We start from the raw sequence: 24135 nt of genomic DNA, 5'->3' as shown, positions 1-24135 counted from the left end.
AGATAAAATTTGTGCCAATAAGAAAAAATGGCAATGCCATTGTGAAGAAACATCAATATGCAATAAATTCATTCTTTAGCCTTGAAACCAGATTGGTTACTCTTTTGTTACTAGATTAAAGGTTACTCAACATGTAATTTTCTAATTCAGAATCACTCAGTGGACATTTCAGAGTCTACTAATCTATTTTAAGGAAGCAGACGCTTTTCCCTAAGGGGCACTATATGACAAAGCTAAAATAAAACAAACAAAACAAAGATACTGATGTATGTAAAGGGGTTATCCGTCTCTAATGCAGAAATCATTGCTAAGGAAAAGACTCCTAGGACATCTTCAGTAGCCTTCTTTGCTGAATAAGAGATATATTTGGAGTACAAATATTCTTTCCTATATTCACCATAGTTTCATTAATTCATCTACCCTGAAGTCCATTTTATTTCTCCCTTTATACTTAATAGGCAGCACAGTTTCAGATCTAAACCAAGGACGGGTCAATATAATAAGTAATACTGTATGTAACACACCAGCTGGTTATAATGGAGCCGTCCTGTCTGGAATGCTATGTGCTGGACTACCTGAAGGTGGAGTGGACGCGTGCCAGGTAAGTTCAAGACAACCTTATCCATGTCATTGTTCAAGTTTATAAGCACTTACTAGCATGTCTTACCATGACAGACATAGTAGTAGTAGTAGTGTTAGTTGCACAGTTGTGTGCAATTCTTTGTGACCCCATGGACTGTAGCCTGCCAGGCTCCTTTTGTCCATGGGATTCTCCAGGCAAGAATGCTGGAGTGGATTGCCATTCCCTTCTCCAGGGGATCTTCTCAACCCAGGGATCGAACCCAGTTCTCCTGCATTGAAGGCAGATCCTTTACCATCTGAGATACAACATAATTTCACCCTAAATGTCTAGATTTTACAGATTCTTATATGAAATTTTCCTGCATGTTCCATTCTGGGCCTCACTGATTTTCAGCTAAAATACTATAATGCCTAGAGTTTATGTCTCAAAGTAGCACTTTATGTAAGAATTTATGAGATCTTATTTGTTTTTGTTCATTCATTCATTTTTTTGAATTGCATCACTTAATTTCTATGTGCCAGTCTTTGTACTTATACAACATCACTTGAGCTCAGCAGGTGTATGGTTTAGAAGAGAGAACACAGGCATAAATGTCTGTTCAGTGAGGCGGTAGAGCTGGCCAAATATAGGAAACATTGCATCTATTAAACTAAGTCCCTCTTAGTTTAATATTTGCTTGCCCTCTCTTGGTAACATGTTTTGTAGAGAAATCTCTTACTATAGAAGAAACAGCAGAAAAACACAGTGATGGGAAAGTGCTGAGAACTGGCAAACTGGAGCACATATGCATTATCTAAAGGAGCCAGGAGCTAATCGGCTCCACACAGGGACTGTCATGCAAGCTGGTGATTCAGACACTAAATTTCTCCCCATATAAACCAGTAATAAAGCACTCATGGAAGAACTAACTACTAAGAGCAGTCAAATGAATACCAAACTATTCTATAAGCATAGCTGGTGATAATAGCTGACTTTTATTAGTACTGACCATTTAGCAGGATGTACTCAGAGTGCTAGGTGTGTTAAACTCTATTAAACACATAAAATTATTATTTACAGAGGAAGAAGCTGAAATACAGAGGGCTGTTATGTGGCTTACTGGAAATCATATAGTTATTAAGTAGAGGATTAAAACCTAGACCAATTCAAGAACCTCAGACTTAACTCATCATGCAACATGGAAGATATACCAATTTTTCTCTCCATATGGACTAATACATGTAAAAATATTTAGTTGGTTGATTTATTATCAATATTATAAGTGGCTCATAAACATTTCATAAGGAATGCTTTACTCATTGCCATATAAATTTCTTTTCTATTATTCACCAAAAGGGTATTTTTGATATATCAATACTATACATGAAACACTATGCATTATGCTATGAATAGGAAGATAAATGAGATTTCTAAAAACATGTTCATTCAATAAATATTTTCTTAGCCTTCCCTTTGAGCTAGAAGCTTAGAGAATAGCAGTGTCCAGAACATGTATGCCTCCCTTCCCTGATAAACCTTACAGTATAGCCTGAAAAATAGACACTGAACAATATCATAAATGCAGTGAGGGTTGCAGAGATGTGCAACTGCTACAATGAGGGGAGCTGACTCGGTGGGAGTAAATTCAAAAGGCATGCAAATGTGCTTGTATAAAATAAAGAAGTAGCAATGAAGGAGATATACACAGGGTGTGAGAACACTGGCAGTAAAAAATAATCTAGCCCAAAGCTAGAAGGGGTGACACTGGGGAAGAAAGGTGGAAGTCAGGGGTAACCCCCTGAAGGAGGGGAGCCTGGTCAGGGTAGCAGGCTGGTGAAGTCTAGGAGATGTGCTTCTCATCTTCTTACACTTGCTGAAGGAACAACATGTGTACTTGGAGGATTTTTTTAATTTTTGCATGACTTAGTATATAGCATTTCAACAAGAAATGTAAGACTAACTTTTCTGTCATTGTGTATGTGATTTCTACTATCATAGGAATAAACTTCTTCATACTTTGGGGTTGTCTTCAAGTTTAAATAATCTTTCATTCTATTTCCTTCAGGGTGACTCTGGTGGCCCTCTAGTACAAGAAGACTCACGGCAACACTGGTTCATCGTGGGGATAGTAAGCTGGGGGTATCAATGTGGTCTGCCAGATAAACCAGGAGTATACACTAGAGTGACAGCCTACCGTGACTGGATAACCCAACAAACTGGTATCTAGTGCAATAAATACATCTTGGTTCAAGAGTCTGAATGCAGACATGCCTGTCTAAAATTCTAAAACTTTCCAGCTGCAAAAGAAACTAAGTGTTCTATTTTAAGTTTCACACTATTTAATCTTTCTCTGTTACTATGGGTTTATATTTTCTCAAGAAAATTACATGAATGTTGCATAGTACTGGGGCTATATGCCAGGGGAAACATAATAAACTAGTCACAGAGGTAACAATTATGCTATACTTGTGATAACCTAAGTACTACTAGTGAGAAAAGCAGGTACCCAGAGAGTGAAAACTAGAGGCAACTGCACAAGTCTCCAGGACCAGAGGAGTTTCCTCTAAGGAAACCTCATCGAAGCTGAGAAAGGGGCAAAGTATAGAAACTTGCAAAGGAAAAACTTGTAGATAACATTCAGGACAGAATACCGTGAGGCAAGAAAAATACTAGTTTTTAAAATTTCTGGTTACTTAATATTTTATATGAGGTGTGAGTCCTAAAAGTTACGTATGAAGTCACTGTAGTCACACAGCAATCTTAATTATCCTGTAGCAACATGCTCCCATGAGAACTAACCAATGAATTTCAGGCACTTAACAATCCAAACTAGAATATTCACTCCTCATCAGAGAACCAAAGAATTATAATTTTCATAACTATTATTTAAAATACCTTCATCTATGTGAATGAGAGAATTTGTCCCCTCCATAGAGAAACTGAGTAAATATACCTACACAACATTCTCAGGTAACTTACAATTGTGTACATACACGTTGCTTTTTAACAACTAAATATGAGTAACTTTAAGATCTAAAGATCACCAGTGGCAGTTATTTTTGAAAGTTTAGGGATCCTCTGTAGCTAAACTCAAGTAATGAAAGTCATGAGGGAAAAAATAGGAAGGATTGCTTTGCAAAAAAGTAAAAATAAAAAGGGTAAATAGCTTTATTTCAATACAATTATCTTAGTGAAGAAACTTTTCTCTCTCTCCTTTTTCCTCCCTCTTTCTCCCCCCTCCCTCCATCCCTCCCTCTCCCCATCTCCTTCCTTCCCTCTTTTAATAGATGCACATCCAAAGAACATGCATAAAATGTATTAACATTTAATGGCACAGCAATTTATGTAATATGAATTATGAATGTTACTGAATTTTTATGGGATTCTAGCATGATCATCTATGTGTCAGAGCGTCCACCTTTTAAAAGCCAATTCATGACACCTGGATGTCAGAACAACTACATGCATTATGATGAAAATGTCTTGTATTTACTCATGTAAAATTGTGAAATCATTTACTTTATAGAAGCTGAAAATTTAACTGACTCTCAGTGAAATGTACAAATAAGTACTGGTACACATTATTCCAAATAAACTATTTTAAAAACACTTCTCTGCCTAAGTATTTATTGAAAGTTATGGTTTATGAAAGACAATCCAAAACAATTTACTTAATTGGTTCTTCAACAAGAGAATTGACAATTAGACTCTACAGTCTTGGCACTTTCAACTGCCTTATAATCAAGCTCTATAACTAAGCAAGCATCTAGTTTGACACTTCCTGGCTGCTCCCAATGAGGACAATATTAAACTGGTCATTTAGAGTAAGTCTCAAGGGAATGTGTTTGTGCAAGAGTGTTGGTGTGTTTTCATGTTTGTGTGTGTGCCTTCACATAATCATAAACATACTAGTTTCTATTTATTGAAAACTATAAAGGAAAGTACTTCTTTAGCAGATTTGATTATTCAAAATATTTAGCAAATATTCATATCTTTATGAAGAGACATTTGAAGAAATCCACCTGTCACATATCACTTCATCTCCAAATTCTCTCATGATGAAGCAAAACTTTAAATTCACCAGGATCAAAACAAATTATCCAGAGCAAAGAAATCACACTGATCAGAATTCAAATTAAGTAGAAAGCCATTCTGGTGAAAAAGAGAACTGAACTAAATGAGAAATTAATTTAAAAAGCAAACAAAGCTCAGGATTTTCCTACCTCCAATCACACAAGTTAGACTGGAATTACTTATGCAATAAAATCTGTTGATACAGTATTAATAAATGATTTTTTTCCTTGCAAAATTCATCCATCTAACGAGTCATTCATTTTTTTACTCATCGATTTGTTTGCCAATAGATTTTGAGCACTTCCAATTTGCCAGGAAAATTGTTGGCCAGCTGAGTCAACTTCAAGGAAAGAATAAGGTAAGCAGAAGAAGATGCAAAAGTCCTGAGGTGATTACAAGTTTACGGGTTTGAGGAACACTAGGGGGTTTCCCAGGTGGCACTAGTGGTAAAGAACCCACCTGTCAATGCAGGAGACCTAAGACACATGGGTTTGATCCCTAGGTTGGGAAGATCCCCTGGAGGAGGTTCGACAACCCACTCCAGTATTCTTGCCTGGAAAATCCCATGGACAAAGAAGCTTTGCCAGTTACAGTCCATGGGATCGCAAAGAGTCAGACATGACTAAGTGACTAACACACAAAAAGTCAGCATGACTGGAGTGAAACTAATAAAAGACTGGTGTTAGGGGAGGTTGAAGAAATAAATGCAAAGGTAAAATTCTGAAAGGAAATTAGATGATTTTTTTTTTTTTTTTACTTTCTAGACTTCCCTGGCAGTCCAGTGGTTACGACTTCACCTTTCAATGAGGGGGGCATGGGTTTGATCCCTGGTCAAGGAGCTAAATCCCATATGCCTTGAGGCCAGAAAATATAAAACAAAAGCAACATTAAAACAAATTCAATAAAGACTTTAAAATGGTCCACATCAAAAAAAGTCTTTAAATTTTTTCTATTTTCTGAAGTCTACACTGGTGAAACTGAGGTTAATCATCAGTTGGATCTATTAAACCTGGAACCTACCTTCACTGATTGAATTCGTTTTAATTGCTACTACAAAACTTGTATGTCCTCCAAGTGGCATGTAATCCAAACAATATAATGTTTTCCCAAGTTGTGTCCAGTTCAAGCTCCAGTTGCTTAAGAGTGGTGGAGACGGCAGACCCTCCAACCTGGAATGCCTGAATGACCACTTAGTGACATTTTGATGTCAGAGGGCCAGATGCTCCATCCTCAGAAGATGCCAACACTACCATTTTATGACCATGAGTTCTATGATGAAGGCTGTAGCTTAGTTATATCTGTGCAGAAACACAATTACCTTATCTCTTTCTTATTTCCAATCATCTTTCTCCATTCTCCCTGCACTTCAGACCACCCTGTTTGCTTATCCCGAGTCCTTCCCTTTGGGAAGTCCAATTTAATATTTTGTTCTCCCATCTTCTTACTTGGCCATCTCATGAATATGAAACAAAGACCCCCTGAAGCTGAGTTCCTCTGCCAAATTTATGATTAACCTCTCTATCCAAAACTATTTTCCCTTTCTTGTCCCATACCTATTAAGGAAAGAGGAGATTCAAAGAAAAGAGGAGATTGATATTGAGCAAGACCCTATGGGGTCCTCCTGGGAACAAAAGTACTTCCTTGTCCCCTCTGTTTCTTGTTCAAAGACTTTCCCTGAGTTCCAAAGAGCACATTTAAACTGCTAATAATTAGGAATGTGAGTGAAAGCAAAAACAAAGGAAAAGCAGCCAAGAAACCATAGTGTAATGATAAATAAGAAAATTAGTTCCTCTTTAAATTATATACATAACAATTTGATACTTTTCTTTGAGTTCTTTGACAGGAAGTAAGGCGCTGACCCAGATGAAGAATGGTAACTTCAGGCTAAGCACAAGCATGTAGACCTCAGATTGGTTGGAACCAGAAGGCTGCTGATTAAGATTCCCGGACCACCACCCTATAACCTCACTACTAACCAATCAGAAGAAACTCATGCATCCTGCAGCCCTCCCCTTAAGTTTGCCTTTAAAGATTCTTCCCTGAAGACTATTGGGGAGTTTAAGTGTTTTGAGCATGAGCCTCCCATACCCCTTGCATGGCCCCTGCAATTAGCCTTTCTCTGCCCCAAATTCCAATGTTTCAGTTTGTTTGGTTCCATTGTGCATCAAGCACAGGAACTTGGGTTCAACAACAAATAAACACTTTCTCTGTTGCAACACTCCATGGTCTCAGCATTTGGCTTACTATGCATCAGGCAAATGAACCTCGTTTGGTTACACTGGCTACTCTGTAGAGAAAGGTAAAGAGGACAAGAGAAGAAGGGATACAGTCAGAAGACTAATGAAGACTAATGCAGTAATCAAAGGAAAAGATGGGACTGATTGGATTAAACAGCTAACAGTGAAGATGATGAAAAATAATGCCATTCAGAAAATATATGTGGGGAGAAACAACAAGAGTTTCTGATAGACTAGATTTAGAGGCTGAGGAAAAGGAAAAAATCAAGGTTGACTCAAATTAGGAGTCTGAATCACTGAGATGAAATTTGAGAGGAGTAAGTTTTGCTCAGAGTTGGAGAACTGACAATTTCTTTCTGAATCTGTTACATTTTAAATATACAAATAATAAGGTCAGGTAAACAACTGTAAATGTAAATACATATCTGTAGCTCTGGGGAGAGATTGAGACCTGAAATATCTATTTGATGACATTTACAGTTTCAGGGAAGTGGGGGACAAAAACCATGCTGGATGACTAGAAGAGGGAGTGGGAAATATAGCTTTTGGAAAATGGAAGGAAATACCTTGAGGATCAAGGAATATTTTGATAGCTAAAGAAGATGGAATGATTTTAGCATCACAACAGAAAGGGATTTAAATGAAAGAAGTTAAATTTGATTTTCTTAAAATTAAGAACTCTCTATCCAAAATACACTATTAGGGAATAAAAAAGTCAAAATGACAGAGTGAGAAGATATTTGCCATATACATAACAGATACCGTATATCTAGAATGCATGGGGAATGACTACAGATCAAAAGGAAAAAGATAACTCAAAAGAAAAATGGAAAAAGATTGAAAAGGCATATCAGAAAAAAAAGAAGTTTAAGTGGATGATAATGCAAGATGAGGGTTTAACCTTATTAGAAATAAAGAAATGTAAAATAAAGCTACTGTAATTTATCACAGCCACACATGTACCAATGGATAAAACTGGACAGTCTGACGATATCAAGAATTGGTAAGGATGTTGTTGTTTAGCCACTAAGCCATATTCTGACTCATTTGTGGCTCCATGGACTGTAGTCCACCAGGCTCCTCTGTCCATGAGATTTCCCAGGCAAGAATACTGGAGTAGGTTGTCCTTTCCTTCTCCAGGGGATCTTTCCAAGAAAGGGATCAAACCCACCTCTCCTGCATTGCGAGTGGATTCCTTACAACTGAGCTACCAGGGGCTCATTGGTAAGGATGGGAGAGTGTAAATTTCTTTAACGTGAAAAAAAAAATGACATTATCAAACAAAGAATATCATATGCATATCCTACAATACAGCAATTTTATTCCAAAGTGAACACTCTAGAAATGGTTGCACATGTGCAGGAATATTCAAAGCAGTATTATTCCTCACAGCCAAACAGTGGAAACAACCAAATGTCCTTCAACAGTAAAATGGACAAATAAATCTTATTTTTCACACAATGGAATACAGTGCAGCAATAAAAATGAACAGACTAGAGTCACACCTAATAACATGGCTGAACCTTAATATGCCAGCAAATATGGAAAATTCAGCAGTGGCCACAGGACTGGAAAAGTTTTCATTCCAGTCCCAAAGAAAGGCAATGACAAAGAATGCTCAAACTACCACACAATTGCACTCATCTCACACACTAGTAAAGTAATGCTTAAAATTCTCCAAGCCAGGCTTCAGCAATACGTGAACCGTGAACTTCCAGATGTTCAAGCTGGTTTTAGAAAAAGCAGAGGAACCAGAGATCAAATTGCCAACATCCGTTGGATCATGGGAAAAAGCAAGAGAGTTCCAGAAAAACATCTATTTCTGCTTTATTGACTATGCCAAAGCCTTTGACTGTGTGGATCACAATAAACTGTGGAAAATTCTGAAAGAGATGGGTATCCCAGACCACCTGACCTGCCTCTCGAGAAACATATATGCAGGTCAGGAAGCAACAGTTAGAACAAGACATGGAACAACAGACTGGTTCCAAAGAGGAAAAGGAGTACATCAAGGCTGTATATTGTCACCCTGCTTATTTAACTTATATGCAGAGTACATCATGAGAAACGCTGAGCTGGAAGAAGCACAAGCTGGAATTAAGATTGCCGGGAGAAATATCAATAACCTCAGACATGCAGATGACACCACCCTTATGGCAAAAAGTGAAGAGGAACTAAAAGCTTCTTGATGAAAGTGAAAGAGGAGAGTGAAAAAGTTGGCTTAAAGCTCAACCTTCAGAAAACGAAGATCACAGTATCTGGTCCCATCACTTCATGGGAAATAGATGGAGAAACAGTGGAAACAGTGTCAGACTTTATTTTGGGGGGCTCCAAAATCACTGCAGATGGTGATTGCAGCCATGAAATTAAAAGACACTTACTCCTTGGAAGAAAAGATATGACCAACCTAGATAGCAAATTGAAAAGCAGAGACATTACTTTGCCAGCAAAGGTCCGTCTAGTCAAGGCTATGGGATTTCCAGTGGTCATGTATGGATGTGAGAGTTGGACTGTGAAGAAAGCTGAGCACCTAAGAATTGATGCTTTTGAACTGTGGTGTTGGAGAAGACTCTTGAGAGTCCCTTGGACTGCAAGAAGATCCAACCAGTCCATTCTAAAAGAGATTAGTCCTGGGTGTTCTTTGGAAGGACTGATGCTAAAGCTGAAACTCCAATACTTTGGCCACCTCATGTGAAGAGTTGACTCATTGGAAAAGACCCTGATGCTGAGAGGGACTGGGGCAGGAGGAGAAGGGGATGACAGAGGATGAGATGGCTGGATGGTATCACTGACTCGATAGACATGAGTTTCGGTAAACTCCAGGAGTTAATGATGCACAGGGAGGCCTGGCGTGCTGCAATTCATGGGGGTCGCAAAGAGTTGGACACGACTGATTGATCGAACTGAACTGAGAAGGCTTCTTGAACACTTCATTCTGCTTTACTAATTGCCTCTGCCTTAAAATCTAAACAAACTTCTCATTATAATAAAAAATGTTCTGTTTTTGGCCTTGACTCCTTTAAGTATAGACAGTGCCAGGGACTTGACACATACCCTGAACTCCATTTAGCCACTGCCTCCAACAAAACTCCCTCCATGCAAGAAAAGAAAACTAAAGCTTCCATAAGTGTCAGTGCAATGAAACAGGGAATCTGAAAGTACAGAGTGAAGTCGCTCAGTCAGGTCTGACTTTTTGCAACCCTGTGGACTGTAGCCTACCGGGCTTCTCCGTCCATGGGATTTTCCAGGCAACAGTACCGGAGTGGATTGCCATTTCCTTTTCCAGGGGATCTTCCCTACCCAGGGATTGAACCCCCATCTCCTGCATTGCAGGCAGACAGTTTACCCTCTGAGCCACCAGGGACAAAAGGTATTGGTAAACTGGGTTTCAAGTGAGTTGGCCGGAAGTGTTTTACTATAACTTTTAAACTACCGTACTTTTTTCTACAATGTGTGCCTTTCAGTTCTAATGCTGTCCTAACTCAGTACCTCTCATACTTATTATGGGCCACCTGAAAAAAAAAAAAAAAAAAACTGCATTTTGATCCTTTCATGATGATTTATCCATCCTTATAAGGTAATTTCACTAACATTTTTTTGTCCTGAACAGGCTTAGGATGCAACCCTGTTTCTTTTCAACCGTAAATGTACCACTTTCTCTCTACTTTTGACAGTAAGAGCAATTTCATGAACTCATCAACATTGGCTCATAAGATATGTGTTTATCACCCACTTAGACTAATTAAAAGAAAAAAAAAAAACCTTTAAAATTATCCCACAGATGTTAAAGTCTGTATAATTATATTATTCTGGTTTAAAAAGGAAATCTCCATTTGGTTTATAGCATTTATCAGAAAAGAAAATATTTTTTTCCTCTGAAACGCTGAAGCTTTTTATAATCCTTTCTCTAAAACTTTTCTCTATAGAAGACTCAGCAAGCAGTAGTAGTCGTCGTTAGTCGCACAATTATGTCTGACTCTTTGTGACCCCATGGACTGTAGCCTGCCAGGCTCCTCTGCCCATGGGATTCTCCAGGCAAGAATACTCGAGTGGATTGCCATGGCATTGTTATTAAAATTGACGGTGACTTCATTCTTTTTCCCAAACCTGACTCAGGAAACATCAGTTGCAAAATGAAACGCCTTTAAATTTAGGGTAACGCTTACCTCTGGTACTTCCGGCAACGCCCACAGGAAAAATAAGATGGAATCTAGGCGGTAAGGTCGACCTTCCTTTGTGCTTAGTCTAGTTTCATTTGCTCGTAGAGGCCCCACACAGAGGCCTTACACCTAACACGCTGGATTAGCATTCCCAGCACAGAACCACCAAGCCGACCACTTGGCACGTGTGCAGAATCTGCGCACAACGCTGGAATCCAAGATGATGGGAGGGGGCCGGGTGAAGAAAGGCTGTGCCTAGCACTCCTAATCTAGAGTGTGAGCCCTGTCAGAATAGCACCCACCTTGCAAGAACTGTGCGCACCCAGCAAGATCTCCTCCAGATGAGGAGAATTCTGTAAATCTACCCTGCTGCCAGCTTGTCAGGGAGAATATACAGACTAGAGCAAGAGCTCACAAATCTCCATTCTTGTTTAGTTGCCATGTCTGACTATTTTGCAACCCCATGGACAGTGGCAGGGTCTATGTGGAACAATATTTCCACTTGATCCTATAAGTTTGAGTTTCTTTAACAAAGACTGTTGTCCAAGGAAGCCTTTGCTCCCAGAGCAACTGGATTCTCCCTTCCTGCTGGTCCCTGGCCTCTGGCAAATTCTTTTTCTTCCAAGTGGCTAAACATCAGAATGTTTCCTATCTAGTCTCCACAACATTATCTAAATTGGCTGCTAAGAACCAGAATGATATCTAAAAATCAGAAAACTTACTGGTTATTCCATATATACTTTTTTTTATTTTATTTTTAAACTTTACAAATTGTATTAGTTTTGCCAAATATGAAAATGAATCCGCCACAGGTATACATGTGTTTCCCATCCTGAACCCTCCTCCCTCCTCCCTCCCCATACCATCCCTCTGGGTCGTCCCAGTACACTAGCCCCAAGCATCCAGTATCGTGCATCAAACCTGGACTGGCAACTCGTTTCATACATGATATTATACATGTTTCCATGCCATTCTCCCAAATCATCCCACCCTCTCCCTCTGCAACAGAGTCCATAAGACTGTTCTATACATCAGTGTCTCTTTTGCTGTCTCGTACACAGGGTTATTGTTAGCATCTTTCTAAATTCCATATATATGCATTAGTATACTGTATTGGTGTTTTTCTTTCTGGCTTACTTCACTCTGTATAATAGACTCCAGTTGTGGTACATATACACAATGGAGTATTACTTAGCCATTAAAAAGAATACATTTGAATCAGTTCTAATGAGGTGAATGAAACTGGAGCCATATATACTTTTAATAAAAAAAAAATCAGCACCTTTTGGACTTCAGGGAATGGAAAATTCTTTAATGAATACTAATGTTAGGTTAGCAGTAAAAATGTCAGGGAGGAAGTCATGAGAGGGTGATATGAGTCTAAGGAGACAAGAGTTATGAGTTGTAGAACCTTAAGATTCTAGTGGAGGGTTAGAACTTGGAGAGCCATTGGTCTTCCACCCAAAAGCAATAAAGAAATTGATGCAATCTAGGTACAGGTTTCCCCAACCTCCGGGATCTACACCTGATGATATGAGGTGGGGCTAATGTAATAATAATAGAAAAAAAGTGCACAATAAATATAATGCCCTTGAATCATCCCAAAATCATCACCCCCTCCCAGCTGTTGAAAAATTGTCTTCCACAAAACCAGTCCCTGGTGCCAGAAAGGTTGGGGACCACTGAAGGGAATAAGGGCAGCTGCTGTCTTCAGATTCACAAATACAGAACTGGGTAAAGACTATCCTTCTCAAACCAGGTGACCTTATTGCTTCCTCAATCACAGTGACTGAGAGTTTTAAATTTTGCCTCTACTTGTGTTGAGTATTTATGATTTATGAAATAGTTTTACTAATGTACAATTAAGAAATGCTCAGAAAGTGCTTTGAAGATGCAAAGTTGTATGAGCACTAAGTATTATCATTACATCATTATCATAAAACACATAGTAGCCAGAATCTCATAAGCTAAATAGGTGGAGAATGACTGAGCTGCACAGCACTCAGGGAGAAGATGGCGAAAGGACAGCCTCCACAGAGAGAGCAGGCATGGACACCACTGCAGAACAGGTGGGCTTGGGGGCTGGGCAACAGGGGGGCTTGCCCTCACTTCTCAGGGAAACTTTCTAAAGGGACCAAATTCATTAAAGTAGCTTCATTCGTATTTTAAACTCTCAAAAATGAACTTTTTATGGAAATAGGAACAAAGTATATTCCAAATCAAAGAAAAACAAGAATGATTAAGATTGATAAATTCTAATCATCAGAGTCTTGTTTTTTTTCTGTGTGAGAAATTTTTTCATCACAGTTAAAACATGCATGACAAGTGTATGTATAAATTGCTGAAGCAAAATTGGGACATTTTACTTTTTAAGATAACTTCACTTTGAAAACTGAAAGATCACAAGATAGTTATATATATATATGTTTAATGGTGTGTGTTGATACAGAGACATTAATGTTATATTTATAATATGCTATTTTACCTATAGGAAGTGATAGATAAAAGTTTAAGTCTTAATTTTTGATCACTGAAATATAAAGTGCTTCATTGCTATACATTTTTACTGGTATGATTTAATATTTTAGATAGAAACAAGAACAGAAGGAGATTTTATTTTTTTTGATTAGCAACACCATATGCTTAGATAGCAGTTGGCCCAAAAGTCAAAAAAATGTGCTGACTGGTTCCATGGCACACACAGATGGACAGATAGGTTTTGATTAGCACACAAAGATAAATGTTCTCACACATATTATAGTCATTTCTGTTACTCCAAAATGCATGCCTTAACAAGTCCATTAGGCCTGATCCAGATTTTTAAACAAGTTTTCTGGTTTTCACATCTTGACAACATCTAGATTCTAGGTGAACAGTTTAATAGAGGTCGGAATGTAACTTAATTAATAATTGTTCACTTTATGCATTCACATTAATATTTAATGTAACTGTAAGAGAACTCCCAAAATCTTTTCCATTAAATTGTGACCGTTAATCCCTATGATTTAATTAACAAAAAGTCTACTAAAAATGTTTGGTCTTGGCTCCAAGTAATATATTTTATGTTCATGTTAACTTTCTCAGTTCCTTATGCTCCATTAACAATATATGAGAAATAATGTACAGACACACCCTGATTTCATCCCTTCAAGGAAACAATTTTTAAGTAAAACTCACCAGTTAAGTCACACTTTATGAAATTGATAAATCATCTTCAATACCATTATTACACCTTAGTGGCTTAAAAATTGTTGTAGTTGTTGAGTTGCTAAGTCATGTCCAACTCTTTGCCATCCCATGGAATGCAGCATACCAGGCATCCCTATCTTTCACTATCTCCTGGAGTTTGCTCAATCTCATGTCCATTGAGTCAGTGATGCCATCCAACCATCTCATCTTCTGTCACCCCTTCTCCTTCTGCCCTCAATCTTTCCTATCATCAGGGTCTTTTCCAATGCGGATTCAAGATACAGTTGGTGAATAAATAAAACTCAGGAAAAATAGGCATGTTGTTGAAATCTAAATGTTTTTCTATTCCTTATGCCACCTCCCACCTAAGACCCAACAGACTCTATTTTGCAACAGACACTTCATATAATAACACTTTAAGAAAGTGGAATTTAATATGTCTCACATTGTTTCTAGAGAATACTTTAAAGAATCTGAGTGGTGACAAGATTTAATTTGTCTTTTGAATTTAGGAATACCCACACACACACACAAACAAAACACTCAAACAGAAGATAACTACTTTCCAAGTCAATAAAACCCATCTTCATCTTTGAAAACTCAGATAATAACAGAAATAAAGTTCATTTGCCTTTAAATTTTTATTAACTAACCATAATTTTACATTTGTGAATCAAGATAGTTGTCTTGATCACTACAGTGATCTCAGATTTTGGCTGGAAGATAAGTGAGAGTTCCAAGTTGGAGAGTCCTATATAATTTAATTTTCTTTCTGGAGATCAGGAAAGAATCTTAATCCAAATTCTAACCTTAGCACTAAATATACTGCTAATAATCAAAGAAGAAATCTCTACCTACTTAGAATGCTTGTCTTTCCTAGATTCAGAAGGTTCTAAAAGAAAATATTGTCCTACAATTTCCACATTTTTAATAATGAAACAGCAATGGATGATTTGCAAATTCCCTGCCAACTTCAAAAGGCCATGCATCTCTCATTCTAGGAACTTTACATTGAAGAGAAGTTTGAAGGCAAACCATCTTCCTAGTAAACAAGTTCTTGTTTACAAGCATCAATTTTTTGTCACCTTATAGAAAAGAAAGAGAAAAAAATTAATGAATTGTACATGTAATAAGTTGTACATGTAAAAATTAATGAAATGTACATATAACAGGTTGAATTATTATAAAATTGGCAATATTCAAATTTTTTGATTCACAAAAGCAGTGTCTTTATATAGTTCAATATAGTTTTAAGAAAACAGCTGAGATAAATAGAAAATATATTCCAAGTATTTGTCACATCAAATTTCACACTCCATTTATCACATTTTCATTGAGGCTTATTCCATGGTAACCTGTATTAAGGAAAACATACAGACATATACCTTTCAGTATGGAAGAGGATACTTTATGATAACATACTCATCTACAGAATTTAAATTACCAAGGTTTTACCAAGTCCTTTAGTCTTTTCCTTTTCCAAAAACTGTGTCATATACTCTTCTAAACTCAGTAAGTGAATTGGTCCAACTGAAAAGTATTTTTCTCTAAACTTTCACATAGTCAGGTATCCTTATGGTTTTTTATTTTATTATGGACCAAAAGAGTTCATGATTATCACATTTCTTTAGAAATATTGAGATATTAATTTTATGTGCAGGATGCAAACATAATTTTGACAAACACTATTTAAATAGTCAAAGTGAGTTTTCTTTTTAAGTAAAAGGAAATATCTAAAAGATATAAAATTTGGACATTTATCTATACCAGGGATCTAGTAAATATTTCTCCAAGGAATATTACCTTTCAGAGAATGACTGTTAACTAACTAAAAAATAAACTTCTGATAGATACTTGACTCTATTTACAAATTAAAAATCAAATTAATATGAATGCTTTTAAACTAATGAAAATTTAGTATTCGTTTTAATGTATATATTTCAATGACATATATCAGCAATGTCTTTCACACATACAAGCATACCTGGAATATTTTACATGTGGATATATATAAAATATGAAATATATAATATAAATTTAAATGTATATTATCAATATAAATATGAAATGTTTTATTTTCTTAGGTAGAACATTCTACAGCACACCTGACCCAGTACCTTCAATAAGTCAATGTCACAAAAAATTTAAAAAGGAAAGCAGGATGTGAAAGTTATTCTAGATTAAAAGAGACGTAAGCAAAATAATAAACAAATGCAATGTGAGGGTTTTCATCTGATTTTTGGTCAACAACAAAAAAATGTAAAATATATCTTGAGGAATATGACCTTGATATTACAGTATTTTAAAAAATTATTACTAATTTTATTAGAAATGATGATCATTTTTAAATGCCCTTATTTTTTATATAGAAAAAATGTTAAATTACTTTTCCATTGTTAATGTCATGATGCAATTATTTTCTATAATTATTGCTTTCTGTAACTACTAATACTTCAGAAAAATAGATGAAAACTTACAAAATATTTTTAAATATGTGATTGATAAATTGAGTTTTATTAAACTATTTTCTATACTTTTATGTATATATTTAAATTTTCCATAGCAAAATAAAACTTTTCTTGATCCTGTTTTCTTCACCATGTATATATTCCCATTTCTTTACTCCCTTTTTCAGCAAAATCTTTGAAAGTGTGATCAGTGCTTATTGTCTCTAGTTCCTCTACTTCCATTCTCTCTCAAACCATCTCTAGCTACTATCATACTCCTTCTATTCCTAAAATTTCTTGCATCAAGTTCACCAATAACCTCATAATGGTAAACCAATGATGAATTTTCAGTGCTCATCAATTTTATGAGCCATTGGCAATCATCCGACACAGTTGATCCCCTACACAATTCTTGATAAACTTCTATTGCCTCCCAGGACATCAATTTTCTTGGTTTTCCTCCTACTGGCATTGGTGGCTTCCTCTCAGTCTCCTTTGCTTGGTCTTCCTCTTCTCCCTGCTCTCTTAAAATAGGAGTGTCCCAGTGATCATCTCTTGACCTTTTTCTCTAGTTACACTAGCTCCTTTGGTAATGCCATCTGGTCTGGCCCCAGAGCCTAATCTCTATGTTGAGGAGTGCCAAATATATATCACAGCCCAGACCTCTATTCAAATCTCCAGACTTGTATATCCCACCTGCATCTTCACTTGGATGACTAGTGAACATCTAAAACATAAAACTGAAATAATAATCATCTCCTCAAAAACCTGCTATAGCAATAGCCTTCCCGTCTCAGATGTAGATAACTCCTCCCCTCAAGCCCTCAAGCTAAAGAACTGGAAACAATCTTTCACATGTCTTTTCCATCCACTCCACCAGTTTATCGGCAACTTCTATCAACTCTGTATTCAGAATATATCCAGCTCAAATCCTTTTCACTTTCTCCACCTCCAGCACTCTGGTCCAAGTCAACATCATATTGTGCCCCAATTATTATCATTTCTTATCTTGTCACTCTGCTTCCACACTTGCCATGTATAATTTACTTTCCACAAAGCAGTCAGAGGGATCTCATTAAGAAATTAGGCCAAATCATCATAGTCTTCCATTCAAAGACTTCCAAAGTTCACACTTAACTCAGAGGGGAAAAAAATTTATTACAATGACCCACAGTCTCTATATGACCTGGACCCTGGTACTAATAAGAATTACTCTTACCACTTTCTGCCTCATTCACATTCCTGACGTAGCTCTACTTTTCCTATAGTACTTATTACCTTTTTACCGCATTTTATTTATTAAATATACTCATTTATTGTCTATATCCCCTTAGTAAAATGTAATCTTCATAAGGAAAGAGATTTTTATTCCTACAACTATGCTTAGTAGGCTATCTATAAATATTAGCTGAATGAAGTAAGCTTAATTTTAGTAATACATTATTGATATGTGCTGAAAAATAAGCAGGTCAATATTAATTCACTAGTTTTACATATTGTTCCCCAAGCTCAGCTTCCCTGGTGGCTCAGAGGATAAAGTGTCTGCCTGCAATGCAGGAAACCTGGGTTCGATCCTTGGGTTGGGAAGATCCCCTGGAGAAGGAAATGGCAACCCACTCCAGTATTCTTGCCTGGAGAATCCCATGGACAGAGGAGCCTGGCAGGCTACAGTCCATGGGGTCGCAAAGAGTTGGACACGACTGAGGGACTTCACACACACACAAACACACACACACACACACACACACACACGCACACACAAGCTCAGCAGTCCACTGAGTCCATAATTAACGTAAAACAGTGCACTTTTACATTTTACATCAAAGTCCATGTTTATTTCTGAGAGTATCCTATATTTTGCTCATATTAACACTTGCTTCCCTATCCTTACTGCTCGAAAGAATGGATTCAAACACAAAAATGAAAATCACAAGGTGTGGAAAAATTAGCCTGTGTATCTTAACGATGGTCATCGCCATACTAGTCATCGGACTCATTGTTTGTTTTGTCACTTATGGTGAGTACTCAATATGCCTGATTTTCTGACCATACAGAATTATTATTGTTGGGAAAATTAGGAATTTTGAGAATGAGAGAAGGAAAGCAGTCCTATAAGATTACTAGACAGAGAGAATTTCTCGTGGTTAATAACATTTAATGAGATTGTTCTTTAGCAAACTTTGGCTTAGGGCATTCTGCATCCAAAGATTTGATGTGGTGGTTTCTGGGTAAAGATTTATGTTCTCAATTCAATGTATTATTGAATCAAGTAGTCATAGCCCCTACCTTTGCTGAACATAGAACTTTCTGAAGAGAAAGTCAGTGAGTTAACAAATAAACATAAGTCTATAACATGGGATTCTAAGGTTTCTTATCCCAAGGCCTGTAATTTTTTCTCTATACTAAGTTTTCTTCTCATAAAATTCTTACTAAAAAGTAGAATTTTCCCTATTATTGAGGAATAAAATTTAAACTGTCAGAACAGTATTTTCCTATATTTTGCATACTATAGAAAAAACTATGGAGTCATCCTGGGGGCTTTCCCTGTGGCTCAGATGGTGAAGAATCTGCGTGCAAAGCAGGAGACACAAGTTCGATCCCTGGGTTAGGAAGATCCCCTGGAGGAGGGCATGGCAAGCCACTCCAGTATTCTTGCCTGGAGAATCTCATGGACAGAAGAGCCTGGAGGGCTACAATCCATGGGGTCACAAAGAGTAGGACACAGCTCAGTTACTAATGCTTTACTTCCAGGTTGTTTTTCTTAAAAATAGCTTTTTGTGCCAAGTTTTCTGTTCTATTCTCGTTACTGCCTTTAACTCCCTCTTTCCTAACCTTTTTAAGAATGAGGACTTTTTATAGGGGAAATTTTTTCCTACATTCCCTCAAGAGAATAAATACTTCTTGAATTAAAAAAGGCATAAACAATATAAACTTAGTAATGCTTTTAGTTAACCTGCTTAATTATGTCTATATATGTTTGAAAATGACATATGTATAAGAATTGTTTTTAAGTATAGAAAAAATGCCTGGTGTGTATACATATATATATATATTTTTTCCCCAGAATCATCTCTATTGCCAACTTACCCCTACCCTATATAATTCATGGCTTACAGGATGGGAACAACTGCTGTAAATCATAGTAGTATTTAAAAAAAATAAAATACATTTAGAAAGAGGCTTTCTGGCTAAATAAACATTCATTTCCATTTATAAGAGGACAAGAACTTGGATAAAGAGAAATCGAGTTGTGTGTAATGGAATAAAGAGGCCATCTCCTCAGTAACTGTGTGTTTTACTACCATCTGTTTCATCTTCCAGAGACAGACACAATTGTGTGAACACTATCATTAGGTAGGTCATAATGCCAGCTGCTACCACAGCCAAAACAAGAGTCATAGTCATAGTATATGCCCATAAACCTTTGAGTAAGAGGTGCTCACTCGAGACAGATGTTGCCTTTCATCAAGTGTGTAAAAGTGCCAGAAACTGGAGATAGGCAAGGATATTTGAATAGGTTATCTTTAGAGATAGGTGCGCTGTAATTTCCCATACAGCTACAACCACCCTGATATGTGAAGAATAGGTGATGTATTTCCCTTTACATCAAGCTGAGAGAAGGACTTTGAAAGAGACCAATGCAACCCTAAGAAGACTTGTGGATCCAAGAAGAGAGTGGACTGGACTCTGACTCACATGTGGACATTCTAAAAGGCAAGAGACGTGGTGCTTGTTTAAGCAGAGTGAAGAGAAGACAGTACCCTTGGGCCATTTGAACAACTAGTCTTTGAGACAAATAATGCATAAAATGTTCCCTGTGAAACAGATATAGACCACCCTAGAAAAAAGCCCATCACCTAAGGTCCTTTTCAAGAGGCCACCTGGAGGGGTAATCAGATCTTCAGTTAAAGAATAGGAGGTATCTCCAGCTACTTAAATGCTAATGAATGAGTAAAATTAAGCTGGAATTACTACATTTGTTCGTGTAAAGGAACTGTAGTTGAAACATCACCAGTAATGAGTAGAAAAATGAATATCAAAATCCAGGAAAAAAAAGAAAAACTAGAAAGAAGTTAATTGTAAATACAAACTAAGTTCCTAGAGCACAAGAGCTAGATGCCAAATTCTCAACCATTCAAGTAGGCACCTACGGGGGTCCAAATCCTGTATATTAAGTGGAAAAGGAGGAATAGCCAGACTTAGTGGGTAAAGAGGTTGGGAAGGAAACTATCTCAAATTTAAGTTCAAATTTTGATTATTAAATGGACCTGGATATCTTACTTTCTGAATTGAGATCCTGTTTTGGGTTTATAGTGATGGTAAGACTTTTTAATACTAAAGAATTAAATCAAATTTTTATGGTTCACCCTATAAAATATTCTTGTTTGAAATACCAGTCTATATACATGTGTATATAGTACAAATATATGCATTGTGTTGCATATAATGGATATATGAAAGTGAAAGTGTTAGTTGCTCAGTCATGTCTGACTTTTTGTGACTCCATGGACTGTAGCTCACCAGGCTACTCTGTCCATGGAATTCTCCAGGCAAGAACATTGCCATGGTTAGCCATTTCCTGCTCCAGGGAATTTTCCTGATCCAGGGATTGAACCCAGGTCTCCTGCACTGCAGGCAGATTCTTTACCATCTGAGCCATCAGGAGTAGCCCAATGTATATATAATACACATATTTGGCCTTGGAATATGGAATGAAGCAGGGCAAAGACTAATAGAGTTTTGCCAAGAGAACGCACTGGTCATAGAAAACACCTTCTTCCAACAACACAAGAGAAGACTCTACACATGGACATCACCAGATGGTCAACACCGAAATCAGATTGATTATATTCTTTGCAGCCAAAGATGGAGAAGCTCTATACAGTGAGCAAAAACAAGACCGGGAGTTGACTGTGGCTCAGATCATGAGCTCCTTATTGCCAAATTCAGACTTAAACTGAAGAAAGTAGGGAAAACCACTAGACCATTCAGGTATGACCTAAATCAAATCACTTATGATTATACAGTGAAAGTGAGAAATAGATTTAAGGGACTAGATCTGATACATAGACTGCCTGATGAACTATGGACTGAGGTTCGTGACATTGTACAGGAGACAGGGATCAAGACCATCCCCATGGAAAAGAAATGCAAAAAAGCAAAATGGCTGTCTGGGGAGGCCTTACAAATAGCTGTGAAAAGAAGAGAAGCGAAAAGCAAAGGAGAAAAGGAAAGATATAAGCATCTGAATGCAGAGTTCCAAAGAATAGCAAGAAGAGATAAAAAAGCCTTTCTCAGCGATCAATGCAAAGAAATAGAGGAAAACAACAGAATGGGAAAGAATAGAGATCGCTTCAAGAAAATTAGAGATACCAAGGGAACATTTCATGCAAAGATGGGCTCGATAAAGGACAGAAATGGTATGGACCTAACAGAAGCAGAAGATAGTAAGAAGAGGTGGCAAGAATACACAGAAGAACTGTACAAAAAAGATCTTCACGACCCAGATAATCATGATGGTATGATCACTCACCTAGAGCTAGACATTCTGGAATGTGAAGTCAAATGGGCCTTAGAAAGCATCACTACGAACAAAGCTAGTGGAGGTGATGGAATTCCAGTTGAGCTATTTCAAATCCTGAAAGATGATGCTGTGAAAGTGCTACACTCAATATGCCAGCAAATTTGGAAAACTCAGCAGTGCCCACAGGACTGGTAAAGGTCAGTTTTCATTCCAATCCCAAAGAAAGGCAATGCCAAAGAATGACCACACTACCGCACAATTGTACTCATCTCACACGCTAGTAAAGTAATGCTCAAAATTCTCCAAGCCAGGCTTCAGCAATATGTGAACCATGAATTTCCAGATGTTCAAGCTGGTTTTAGAAAAAGCAGAGGAACCAGGGATCAAATTGCCAACATCCTCTGGATGATGGGAAAAAGCAAGAGAGTTCCAGGAAAACATCTATTTCTGCTTTATTGACTATGCCAAAGCCTTTGACTGTGTGGATCACAATAAACTGTGGACATTTCTGAAAGAGATGGGCATACCAGACCACCTGCCCTGCCTCTTGAGAAACCTGTATGTAGATCAGGAAGCAACAGTTAGAACTGGACATGGAACAACAGACTGGTTCCAAATAGGAAAAGGAGTACGTCAAGGCCGTATATTGTCACCATGCCTATTTAACTTATATGCAGAGTACATCATGAGAAATGCTGGGCTGGAAGAAGCACAAGCTGGAATCAAGATTGCTGGGAGAAATATCAATAACCTCAGATATGCAGATGACACCACCCTTATGGCAGAAAGTGAAGAGGAACTCAAAAGCCTCTTGATGAAAGTGAAAGAGGTGAGTGCAAAAGTTGGCTTAAAGCTCAACCTTCAGACAACGAAGATCATGGCATCTGGTCCCATCACTTCATGGGAAATAGATGGGGAAATAGTGGAAATAGTGTCAGACTTTATTTTTTTGGGCTCCAAAATCACTGCAAACGGTGACTGCAGCCATGAAATTAAAAGACGCTTACTCCTTGGAAGGAAAGTTATGACCAACCTAGATAGCATATTCAAAATCAGAGACGTTACTTTGGCAACAAAGGTCTGTCTAGTCAAGGCTACGGTTTTTCCTGTGGTCATGTATGGATGTGAGAGTTGGACTGTGAAGAAGGCTGAGCGCCAAAGAATTGATGCTTTTGAACTGTGGTGTTGGAGAAGACTCTTGAGAGTCCCTTGGACTGCAAGGAGATCCAACCAGTCCATTCTAAAGAGATCAGCCCTGGGTGTTCTTTGGAAGGACTGATGCTAAAGCTGAAACTCCAGTACTTTGGCCAACTAATGCGAGGAGTTGACTCATTGGAAAAGACTCTGATGCTGGGAGGATTAGGGGCAGGACGAGAAGGGGATGACAGAGGATGAGATGGCTGGATGGCATCACCGACTCAGTAGACGTGAGTTTGAGTGAACTCTGGGAGATGGTGATGGACAGGGAGGCCTGGCGTGCTGCGATTCATGGGGTCGCAGAGAGCGACTGAACTGATACTAATACCTTATATGCATATGATATGCATATGATATACATAATCACCACTTGCAGTTTATTCTAAAACAATTAAATTCAGATCATTTCATTGGGCCCAGAAGAAACTACTCATGGGAGAAATGAGTATGAATTCTAATATATTTAAGATACACTCTTGGAGTTAGTCATAGTAATACCTATTTCCCAGAAATTATAAAAGTTAATGGCTTATAAAAACTTCCACAAAGGAGAATATACAAAATTAAATACCTTTGTATGAAAATAATAAATAATTTTGTTAATAATGTAAGTTTTCTCAAATCATAATACACCTGTAAAAACAGGAATAGAGTATCCTAATACTGTGTAGAGTACTTTGATAGAGTTTCCGAAGTCCTAGATTTTATTTCTTTGTCTTTTTACAGACCATTTGTTTTTGCTTTT

General features: G+C 37.4%; 2 protein-coding genes across 6 annotated transcripts in view; both read left to right on the top strand.

Moving 5' to 3' along the window:
- Nucleotides 1-6857, top strand: part of TMPRSS11D (transmembrane serine protease 11D) — a 65615-nt gene extending 58758 nt beyond the window's left edge. The window contains exons 9-12 of one of the 5 annotated variants that reach the window (XM_010806172.4): nt 459-601; nt 2628-2781; nt 4927-4994; nt 6480-6857. In XM_010806172.4, coding sequence (XP_010804474.1) covers nt 459-601; nt 2628-2781; nt 4927-4994; nt 6480-6494 — 380 coding nt within the window. In that variant the 3' untranslated portion in view covers nt 6495-6857. Of the gene's footprint in view, nt 1-458; nt 602-2627; nt 4172-4926; nt 4995-5138; nt 5378-5400; nt 5784-6468 lie in introns of those variants that run through there. The other 4 variants (XM_010806171.4, XM_059887779.1, XM_059887778.1 and 1 more) reach the window with 4 other exon arrangements.
- An 11322-nt stretch (nt 6858-18179) lies between these two features.
- LOC100140490 (transmembrane protease serine 11C) overlaps nt 18180-24135 on the top strand; it is a 62670-nt gene continuing 56714 nt past the window's right edge. The window contains exon 1 of the mRNA XM_015471661.2: nt 18180-18686. Within this exon, the coding sequence (XP_015327147.2) occupies nt 18572-18686 (115 nt within the window). The 5' untranslated portion in view covers nt 18180-18571. The remainder of the gene's footprint in view (nt 18687-24135) is intronic.

This window comes from Bos taurus, chromosome 6 (assembly GCF_002263795.3).
Source record: "Bos taurus isolate L1 Dominette 01449 registration number 42190680 breed Hereford chromosome 6, ARS-UCD2.0, whole genome shotgun sequence".
In the NCBI taxonomy this organism is placed as follows: domain Eukaryota; kingdom Metazoa; phylum Chordata; class Mammalia; order Artiodactyla; family Bovidae; genus Bos; species Bos taurus.
This window is presented reverse-complemented; position numbering and strand designations above follow the sequence as displayed.